The sequence below is a fragment of the Silene latifolia genome, chromosome Y, assembly GCF_048544455.1.
Source record: "Silene latifolia isolate original U9 population chromosome Y, ASM4854445v1, whole genome shotgun sequence".
NCBI classification, from domain to species: Eukaryota; Viridiplantae; Streptophyta; class Magnoliopsida; order Caryophyllales; family Caryophyllaceae; genus Silene; species Silene latifolia.
Window position 1 is genome coordinate 56,530,789 of NC_133538.1, and position 11,824 is coordinate 56,542,612.

The 11,824-nt window shown below is 38.6% G+C and overlaps 1 protein-coding gene across 1 annotated transcript; it reads right to left on the reverse strand.

Annotated features, from left to right (window-relative positions):
* Positions 1–6,429: 6,429 nt before the first annotated feature.
* LOC141628104 (uncharacterized) lies at positions 6,430–6,960 on the reverse strand. The gene is made up of 2 exons (XM_074441285.1): positions 6,800–6,960; positions 6,430–6,658 (listed from the first exon to the last, which is right to left on the reverse strand). Exons 1-2 carry the CDS (start codon positions 6,958–6,960, stop codon positions 6,430–6,432), a joined length of 390 nt encoding a protein of 129 aa, XP_074297386.1.
* Between the last annotated feature and the right edge of the window lie 4,864 nt (positions 6,961–11,824).

Below are 11,824 nucleotides of genomic sequence, written 5' to 3' on the forward strand. Positions count from 1 at the left end.
CGGTGCAAGAGCTTCATTGGTGGTGCGGACCGCCTAGGATGACTATGTGAGGATGTTGAATGATATTAAGAATGTGTTGATATGGTCAATATCCCCAAAGCTCAAGCTATCATGCATTTCTTTAAATGCGTACGAGATTTTCACTCGTATGATCACTATGTTTTCACAAACACCAAAAGTCCGTCAATACGATGCGGCGGCACGCTTCTTTGAAGCTAAACTTGAGAGGGGCCAAAAGGTTGGTCCCCATGTATTCAAAATGGTCGAATATGTTTACATCCTAGAGCGTCTAGGGTGTAAGATTCCTAAGACTCTTGTGGTGGATCGTATCCTCCACTCACTTCCCACCAAGTTTGCCCACTTTAGGGTAAACTACAACATGAATGACATGGATAAGAGTTAGCATGAAATTCATGCACTCCTCACCCAAGCGGAGAGGGATATGGAGGCTAGTGGGAGTGAAAAAGGAGATGTTTTAACCATGAAGTTAAAGAACATATCCCTTGGAGTCAAGAAAGGAAAAGGGAAGGAAAAGTCCCAATTCAAGAAATCGTCAAAGAAAAATGACAAGGGAAAGGGGAAGGCCGTTGATAATGGCAATCCCAACGCAAAAAGTGTCAAGCTCTCCGAGGCCAAATGTTTCCATTGTAATGGGAAGGGGCATTATAGGAGGAGTTGTCCCAAATACTTGGAGGATCTCAAGGAAGGGCGTGTGACGCCTATTGGTATGATTTCCTCTCTCTATGTGATAGACGTTAATTATGCTTGTACTTTCACTTGGATACTTGATACTGGATGTGGGTCTCACCTTTGTAACCATTTGCAGGGTTTAAGGGACATCCAAGCACTAGCAAAAGGTGATGTGGATCTCCGCATGGGCAATGGAGCTAGAGTAGCCGCCGTTTCCGTGGGGACCTATGTGCTCACTTTAGCTAGTGGTTTAGAGTTATATTTAAATAAGTGTTATTTTGTACCAACTTTAACTAAGAACATCATCTCCATTTCCGCGTTAGACGCGGAAGGCTTTGTTTTATGATTAAGGACAAGTGTTGTACTTTTTTCTTTTAATGATGTGGTTTATGGAAAGGCCATTTCAATTGGAGGCATTTATGTTTTAAATGATGTTAATGACGTTTATCATATGGAAACTAAAAAGATGAAAAAGGGTGATCCAAACGAATCCTACCTTTGGCATTGTCGTTTAGGCCAGATAAACGAAAGACGCATTAAGAGGCTTGCTTCATCAAAAGTGCTCAAACCATTTGGTTTCGAATCTTATGGTACATGCGAGTCTTGCCTTCTAGGCATGATGACTCGTGCACCTTTTGCGGGAAAAGGGACACGAGCTAGTGAGGTTTTGGCTCTCATACATACGGATGTGTGTGGACCATTAACCATCACCGCTAGAGGAGGTTTTCACTACTTCATTACTTTTACTGATGACTTAAGTAGATATGGGTATGTCTACTTAATGAATAACAAGAGTGAAGCCTTTGACAAGTTCAAAGAGTTCCAAAAAGAAGTAGAGAACCAATTGGATAAAAAGATAAAGACCCTACGGTCCGACCGTGGTGGTGAGTATTTAAATATTGAATTTGATTCACACCTAAAAGATTGTGGTATAGTATCACAATGGACTCCTCCTGGCACACCGCAATTAAATGGTGTGGCCGAAAGGAGAAACCGAACTTTACTTGATATGGTCGGTCAATGATGAGTCTAACTGAGCTTCCTAGTTCATTTTGGGGTTTTGCCCTCTTGTCTGCAGTATTTTCACTAAATCGAAGCCCGACTAAAGCAGCCGATAAGACTCCATATGAGATATGGACAGGGAAAGTCCCTCATTTGTCATTCATGCATATTTGGGGTTACGAAGCGTACGTTAAGATCAAGTCTGATAATAAGCTTGCACCCAGGTCTGGCAAATGTCTTTTTTGTAGGATATCCAAGGGAAACACGTGGCTATTACTTCTACAATAAACACGAGAACAAAGTGTTTGTGGCTCGTGATGCTGTCTTCCTAGAAAAGGAGTTTATTTCTAGGAGACAGAGTGGGAGAAAATTTGAACTTGAAGAAGTTCGAGAGCCACAAAATGAGAATGAGGTAGAGGAGAACGTGGAGGATAGCATTCCCTCTTCCTCTGAAACGGTAATTATTCCTAGAAAGTCAAGTAGGATTTCTAATCCACCTGATCGCTACCTTGGAAACATTAAAGAGGATGATGTTTTGTTACTTTTTGAAAGTGATGAACCCACTACCTACAAATCGGCCATGTCTAGTCCCGACTCCTCGCTTTGGCTAGAAGCCATGCGGTCCGAAATGGATTCCATGTACGAGAACCAAGTATGGGACTTGGTGGATTTACCCGAGGGAGTGCGACCCCTTCAGTGTAAATGAATATATAAAATTAAGCTTGGCATGGATAAACATGTGGATGTTTACAAAGCTAGATTTGTGGCAAAAGGTTTCACCCAAGTTCATGGTTTACACTATGACAAAACCTTCGCTCCAGTCGCTATGCTTAGGTCCATTAGGATAATCTTAGCGAATGCCGCATTTCATGATTATGAGATTTGGCAAATGGATGTCAAAAACGCCTTCTTGAATGGGATTCTGGAAGAAGAGGTGTACATGATACAACCTGAAGGTTTTGTTGATACATCTAACCCTAAGAAGGTGTGTAAGCTTAAAAAGTCCATCTATGGTCTTAAGCAAGCATCTAGGAGTTGGAATCATCGCTTTGATCATGTTATTAAACAATACGGTTTCACTAGAAGTGTGGAAGAACCGTGTTTATACATGAAGTTTATTGGGAGTAAGGTTGCATTCCTTGTCCTATATGTGGATGACATATTGCTCATTGGGAATGATGTTCCATCACTCACTTTCGTTAAGGAGTGGCTAGGGAAACACTTCCAAATGAAGGACTTGGGAGAGGCACAACGAATCTTGGGTATCCAGATCTATAGGGATAGGTCCAAGAGGATACTAGCATTGAGTCAAGAAGCTTATATTGACAAAGTTCTTGACCGGTTCAATATGAAAGACTCCAAGAGAGGATTTCTACCTATGGGCCAAGGGATCACTTTGAGCAAGTCACAGTCTCCCTCCACCCCTAAGGAAATTGAACACATGAAGACCGTCCCTTATGCTTCCGCTGTTGGGTCTATCATGTATGCTATGATTTGCACTCGTCCCGACGTTGCGTATGCCTTGAGCATGACAAGTCGGTATCAAGCTAAGCCTCGTGAGAGTCACTGGATAGCTGTAAAGAACATCCTTAAGTACTTGAGAAGGACTAAGGATTCGTTCTTAGTGTTTGGAGGAGAAACTGAGTTGCATGTAAGAGGTTACACGGACGCAAGTTTCCAAACCGATCGGGATGACATGAAATCCCAATCCGGCTATGTGTTTATGCTAAATGGAGGAGCTGTTTCCTGGAAGAGCTTCAAGCAAAGCGTTACTGCGGATTCTACAACAGAGGCTGAGTACCTTGAAGCGTCTGAGGCTACGAGGGAAGCTGTTTGGATTAGGCAATTCATGGAGGGGTTAGGAGTAGTCAATTCCGCCAAAGATCCTATCACTCTATATTGTGATAACAGTGGAGCTATTTTCAAGCCAAAGAGCCTAAGTCTAGTAACAAATCTAGTCAATTGAAAGGAAATACCATGTAATTAGAGATTATGTGGAAAGGAAGGAAATTGACATTTGTAAGGTTGGGACAAATGATAATATTGCTGATCCTTTAACCAAGCCTTTATCAAAGGCTAAGCATGATGATCATGTCGTCGCTATGGGATTGAGACGAGTACCAGATTTTCTTTAGATTATGGATATGTAATAATTGGATAGTGTATCTTTTATTATATATATGATAATCACATTCATTGTTTTCATATTCATTCTTTTATGAATCTTTTATTTAGTGTGACTAAATTTTAATACCTTGTTTATCTGAATAAGTTGTGGAGACAATGTTGAACACTATTTAAGTGAATAAGATGAACATTGTATTTTGTCCCTAGTCACTTAATGAGGTGACGTCTCGGAGTGACTAGATTGTAAGTCGATTGATGGTTGTTCAACACCATAAGGTCATACGTGATGACTAGTCGATTACATAGGCAGAGTGTGTGACACTTTGCCGGACAGTGACCATTTAGAGAGTCCCTAAGTTCTATTATAGACGTCTGGTCGTGGCGGGGATCTCTAAGATGTTCTAATGAGTCGATTCTTTTGACTGGAGACTATTACCTAAGCAAGTGCAGTTTTCGAGTGACTTTGGTTTTTGTCCTAGGTCGTGCCGTGAAAGGAGGCCAAAAGGGCATTTACTAGGTCATGGTGAGCTGTATTGTGCAATAGGATAGATAGGGCATACATGAATTGTCCACCCACGTTGGGTAACTATATCTCAAGGCCACTCGAGGAGTTAATGACTACAAATGCGTGGCCACGCTCGGAAGTAATCTGTGAGAGATTTTTCCGGTCAGGTAGTCACACTCCCGATCGAGAAAAACCACTCGCGATATGTTCATGTGCAAGTGCGACCTGAAAGACACCTTGCATTGAGTGGGAGATTAAAACGGACAAGAGAATTGGTAGCGTACACCTTGTGTCGGACAAGTGGGAGATTGTTGGAGTTAGTGTCCTCCACAATAGTGCGTTAACATAATAAATCTTATTAATGGAGTATCATCAGATATTTAATTATTTAATCCTCGTCAGTTGATTAACGTAAATCGATAACGGTTGGTTGACTAGAGTTTGACGTTATTGTCGTGAGACGGCGGTGATCAACTGACCCCTTTTGGTCACACCTATAGGAACGAACCCCAATTTATAACTAATTAATTGTATGAGATACAATTTATTTAGTCCCTTGATTTATAGACTAAAAAGTTAGTCGATTATTTTTAGAAAAATTTCGAGTTGCGAATTCGAGGAGCGGCAGTTATTATTTAATTATGCGATAATTGAATAATAAGTTTTGGGAGACGGGTTTTAGTTAATTAATTGTTAATTCACTAAAATTGTACTAATTGATTAATGTGATTAATATTGGTACGTAAATAATATGTGCAGCGGTACACGTATATTTACGGAGTGAATTGGACGAATTAATTATGGAAGTATTTAAACATGAAACGATGTTTAAAATAAAATTACACGGATTTGTGCGACAAATATAAGAACCAACATGGACCTGTAAATGGGCAAGTGGACCATGTAAAATAAGAGTAGTGGATGATTACTCACATAATCATTTCACCTTATTTTGTATACTACCATAATTATTTTATACAAGATTTTGCATGTGATGTAAGATAAAAATATAAGACAAAGTTTGTCCACTCCAACACTCCTATTTCCACCCGCCACTTCCCTTCCTTTTCACTCCATCTATTGTTCATTTATTTACACTACCTCACTTCTTCACTCAATATACTTTTGCATGTGAACAATTCTCCAACATCTCTCTAAAAATATTAATCATCTTTACTAAGCTTGTTAGTAAAAATATATTATTACTATATATTATTACTAAGACTAGTTAGTAATATTACTAATAATATCAAGGGTACAATATTAACAAGTTCTAGTTCAATACTTGTTATTATTTTTGGGTTAGTTCTTGGGTGCAACAAGAAGTAGATCTTCTCTTTGAAGATTATTAAGGAGGATCATCCATTTGGAATAAGCTCAAGAACAAGCTAGTAAGGTGAACTAATTTGTGCCCTTTTTACCACAAATTCAATGTAAGGAAATTGTTTTTCCTTATACTTTCTTTTTATGCTTTCATATTAGCATGCATGTTACATAGATCACTTAAATAACAATTTATGAGATAAATTAGTTTTTATTAGAGAGTCTAATATGGATCTATGATCTTTCATTATCATTGTTATTATTATTATTATTATTATTATTATTATTATTATTATTATTATTATTATTATTATTATTATTATTATTATTATTATTATTATTATTATTTTTTTTTTTTTTTTTTTTTTTTTTTTTTTTTTTTTTGCACGAGTACTACACTTACACAGCCCAAGTACACGGTCCAACATCCATTCCCGACTCATCCATTATTTTATTATATTATTCCGCCCCACACACGATCTACTAATTATAAATATCATTATAAACTATTAAAATGCTCAAATCGTAATTATAAATATCATTAAAATACGGGGTATTACAGTCTTCCCCTCCTTAAAAAGAACTTCGTCCCGAAGTTCACACAAAACACCAGACATGCCGAATAATATTCCAACTGGCCGAACAAAATTTGAACCATAACTCAATCATCAAATTGTTAAAACACACTTTAATTATTAAACTTACCATCGAAATGCAATAAAATGTGAGGTGTTACATCATATCCCCCTAAAAAAAGGGTTGCGTCCCCGTAACCAACTAGCTTAAACCAAAAGATTAGGGTACTTGTCCCTCATAGCAGCTTCAGCTTCCCACATAGCTTCTTCCACGTTATGATTAGTCCACAAAACCTTCACTAAAGCTGTCTCTCCATTCTGAGTTTTTCTCACCTTCCCGTCCAAGATTTCCTTAGGCTTTTCAACATAGGACATTTGCTCATCTATCTCCACATGCTCAGGCTCCAGTACATGAGTAGGATAACTCACATACTTCCTTAATTGCGAAACATAGAACATAATATGAACTCTATCCAAAGCCGGAGGTAGTGCCAGTCGATATGCTACCTCTCCAACTCAATCTAAGATCTCATATGGTCCAATAAATTTCTGACTTAGCTTCCCTCTCTTCCCAAACCTCATCACACCCTTAATAGGAGACACCTTTAGCGAAACCTTATCTCCTACCGCAAATTCTATCTCACTTCTCTTCAAATCTGCATAACTCTTCTGACTATCTTGCACATCCCTCATTTTCTGCCAAATTATTTGCACTTGCTCCACCATCTCCTGAATCATTTTAGGTCCCAAAACCACTGCATCGGCCTTATCATCTCAACAAACTGGACTTTATCCTTCTAGTATAGGAAGGTCTCTTAGGCCTTTACCCTTCTAGTACCCCAAACAACGAGGACAGGGTGCTCAAATCATTCATCGATCGAGATCGGACGTTCAAGCTACCATGTGCTGAAAGAGGATTCCCCGAAGATAACAATGATGATTAGGAGTCTAGATATGAGATCGAATCAAAGTTTGAGTCAAAGTGCGAGTCTGAGTCCTAGGCTTTCTTTCCCATAGTTGTTCTAGTATCTTTCTTTGTGTCCATTTCCATTTCTAGTGACAACCTGGGGGCTGTCTGTAATACTCCGTATTTATGAGTCTCTGGGTACTATATCGAGTAGGGATTACTCTGTTGAGTAAGGGTGAGTTGCGTTTTAAAATAGTTTCTGACCTGTTGGGTACTCGATCGAGTAACTGGGATACTCGATCGAGTAAGGGGGCACTCGATCGAGTACCTTAGCTATTCGATCGAGTAGCCGGTTTACGGGGAGTTATTTCTCGGGTTTTGTTAATTATGCGATTAAGGTATATAATCTTTTCCGTCAATGTTCTAAACACTTTTCAAAACCTAAATTACTGTCAAGAGAGAAAGCAAAGTACGTTCTTCACTTTAATCGCATTGTTAGCAAATCCCGGAGTTTGGAAGGTCGATTTTCATTGTTCGTTATACCGTTGAGATCCTTGCGTCGAGAGTAAGACCTATGTACCGTTTTTATGGTATTTCCTTTAAGTTGTTTAAACCCTAATATGGGAATTTGGGAGTTTTGTGTAGATTGTGATTAGGTAGTGTTTATGTGTTTGTATGATAGGAGGAGGTTTTGTAGAAGAGGCTTTTTGATACAGCTGTTGAGTCCGTCTGATAGTTGTGCTTTCCAGGTAAGATTTCCTACTCAGTATTAGTCCCATAATGTGATATTGATGTGTTGTGGTTGATTGAATAATATAGTAATTGTATTGTGACGGTTTGTTGATTGTGATTGTTTGTCTCTGGTTCTCGAGGTGTGTCCTCGGCTGAGTGGGGTCACTTGCGGGAGTGACTTCACGCCCTAGTTTCGCCCTTCGTGGAACCCGCCACGGAAGGGGATGTGCACATTAATGGACAGGGTTATCGCTCATTATGAGGAGCGGGGATTTGGTGGGTACGGCTGCGGTCCCCCACTGGCAGGGCTGGTCCAGTGGACAGTCGGTGATTGAGATTGATGGGACTGATGTGATTGGGTGTGTGACGGCGTGAGATATCTATTTATCATATTGTTGATATATATATAGATTGTGTGATTAGTACTGACCCCGTGTTGTTGTTTGTAAAACCTGCGGTGATCCATTCGGGGATGGTGAGCGATGAATTGAGCGAGTTTGAGTTGAGTCACATGGGATTGCTGGGATGTGCCACTGTCAGATGATAGAAGTCTTCCGCTGTAGCTTAGTCGTTTAGTAAACTTTACATTTAGTTAATTAGACAGTTGGTTTGAGAACTTGTACTCGTATTTTGGGATTTGGCTTAATTTGTACTTTTCACTAAAGTGATACCATTAAATGTTGTTTCGTTATTGTCTTATGATAATCATGCCTCGGGTAACCGAGATGGTAGTATCCTTATACCTGAGTGGTCCTGGTAAGGCACTTGGAGTATGGGGGTGTTACAAATGGTATCAGAGCGACGATCCTGAAACCTGTAACCAATGAATTTAATGAATATAGGGAGTCAATTAGAATGAACCCGGGGTAAAGGTTGTAGGAGCTAATGCAAAGATTTGGGAGACGTCCTAAAGTCGCGAACTCGCCCTACAATTTTTAACCGGTCACCATGGGATATGAGTCGGGATCGCTATGTGTTTATCTTGTGAATTGTGTACCTATATGGTGATGTGTGGCATGAATCAGTGGATGTATGTATGTGGAGAATGGGAATGTGTAGAAAAGATGGTGATGATGTGATTTCGTAAGTTATTGATTGAAAGCATGATAGTTGTTTTACGATATGGCATTATAGAGATACGGGAGGAAAATTTGTATGATTTGAGTTATACATAGAGTTATGTATACATATATGTTGTTGGTAGTGTTGTACGAGTTTATATAGCTGAAAGTTTGAGTAAGAGCATGAATAATTGGTGGAAAAAGATGATAAGTGTTGCATGATAATATGATATTTTTTTTCTTTTTTTAAAGCATGTTGTATGATGGAAGAGATGTTATAATTTTGTTATACTAGTAACATGTGAATATGATACTTGATGTCATATAATTGTAATTTTGTTTACGTAAAGTTATATAATAAAAACATGTGGGTAATACGTGATTGGTAAGTTGAATGATATATGTGCATCGAGTTATTTGTTGCTTGGCTTTTGAAGATAGTAACATATGACTAGGAATACTGGTTTTATGAGTTTTGGATTGGTTTTGTTTGCTTGGTTGTTGTCTAAGTTGTTTGGAAGTAAAAATCAAATAGTTATGTCGTCTGATTACAGCAAAGTTGTCTTTAAACTGTTATAACTTGAGATGCATAAATGATTTTGATGTGATTCCAATTGTAGGTGATATCTTGTCCTTGTCCTTTTACGATTCTAACAATAGGTCACACGCCCAAATCGACCAAGAAACGAGTGAGTTATGACTGTTTTACGAAAACTGGACAATGCTGAGAATTGCGTACGGTACTCGATCGAGTAGCCTTGGCACTCGATCGAGTAGGGGGGCACTCGATCGAGTACCTCAGTTACTCGATCGAGTAGCACCGTGATTTGTTTTACGTGCTTCTGACCTTCACCTACTCGATCGAGTAAGTCCCTTACTCGATCGAGTGGCCTGTACTCGATCTAGTGACCCCTGTTTTGGGTCATATGCTTATCTTTTGACTTCGTTGCATATTATGTTTAATTCAAAGTGGTTATTTTGCTTCTTTATGCATTGTTTTACATGTATGTTGGTCTTGATACGTAAGTTACCCAATCTTATGGGGTGGTGAGTGGCACCTTTTTGTGAGTATGAGTTTGGTGGGAGGAGATGAGCTATATGTGGTTGTGATAGATAGTGGAAAAAGAAAAGAAAGATCGTTATGACTTAATTGAGACATAGAGCATGTTTTCTGAGATGAGAAGAGTGATATGATTGTGTGTTGAGTAACGTAAAAGCAAGTGAATATGGGCAAGGGATGATGTGAGTCTAAGGAACGTGAGAATAAAAAGATTGAAAGTAAGGATGTGGATAGTGGCAGCTTGAGATGTGTAAAGAATTATGGAGGGAGATGGTTAGGAGTCGTGTGGGTTATGGATATATGTAGTGAAAGTTCGTTTTAAAGGGGGTTGAGAAGAGTGGTAAACAGTGAACTTTATGGAGACATGTCGCGAGGTAGATTTGTACACAGTAAGTGAGTTTGGGAGATTTGGTTTATTAAGAGATGAAACTACTATGGGATTTCCTTGGGCATTTAACGGTATGAAATGAATTCTGATTTCTAAAGAGGTACAAAGGAGATACAATTGTTTAAACAGTGAACGTTGATTTTATGGATAGATTAGTGGCAAATGTGAGTGATAGCATAATAAGAGAAGATCCATGGTAAGAAAGAGTGAGATGATATCGATATAAAATAATGGGATTTGAGTTTTGGAGCGATGAGAAGGTAATTGGTGCACTAAAGGGTTAGATAGAAGTAATAAGGAGTTGAGCTATTAAATGGTATTGTTGAGTATAAAGAGAAAAGAAGGAAAAAAGTAAGCTGAGAAAAATGTTCATCGGAGTTATGTAACATAAAAGTAAGGAATCGTCGAGACGTATGATACTATCAAGAGTAAGTAAGTTAATGGTTATACAAAAGTTTCAGGACAACATGATTAATCATGAGTTTCGAGGAATTAAGGGAGTAAGAAGTTGGTAGAATATCTGCATGATATGAGATTTTGGTGGAGAGTTAGATGATGACATAATTAAGAATAGTATTAGGAAGAATGTTGAGGTAATTTTGTTGATGGATTCGATGTTCGTTATTTGGGATGTTAACCAAAGATAGGAAAGAAATCGTGATGTTTAGAGATGAGTGTAAGGTGTTTGATGTCCGGACAGTGGTAGTGTTATGGTTTGTGACTAGTGGTTTAGGGTGATGGTATATTAGAAAGGTAACAATTCTAAAGAGGTTGATTTTGCAGAGACCAGATTGCTATGTATGGTTGTGAGAGAGTATAAGGTGTGGTAATATGAGGCGGTTGTTAGTAGTTGAGTATTACTAGTATGGTTATATTTGGCATGAGTTGATGGTTATGCGAATGGGAGAACGTGTTATGAGGGGCATACGAGTTAAGCTCGGGTGAGAGGTAACTTTTATAAGGTGGTAACTTACGTGATCAGGATTGACTGGTTGGATGTGATTACGGGTCTGTGATATATATATAAATTTTTGTGTGAGGTTTTGACCTCACAAGACGTGATATGGTGTGATTATCATAAAGTTGTTATTTGAATGTTCTGTAATGCATGTTGGGTACGCTAATCTAATTAAATGATGATTAAAAAGGTAATAATTTGAGTGATCTGGCATGACTGGTTATACCTGTATATATTCATGATACATGTCAATCTGTGATATGGTAAGGGGATGATATTCATGAGGTTATTATCTGTTTAATTCATAAAATATATTGCGTTGTGATTTAGTAAAGTGGATTTGAGTAAGTTTTCCTTGTCTGAGAAGTTATTCTGAGTCAGTGTTTATGGGAATTGTATGTAGTTGTGATGTCTATCGATGTGGTTGTTGTGCCTCGGGTGGTGATCCGGGCACGGTACATAGTGTGGTGGTGCGGGTATTTTCGCACTGCGGTGT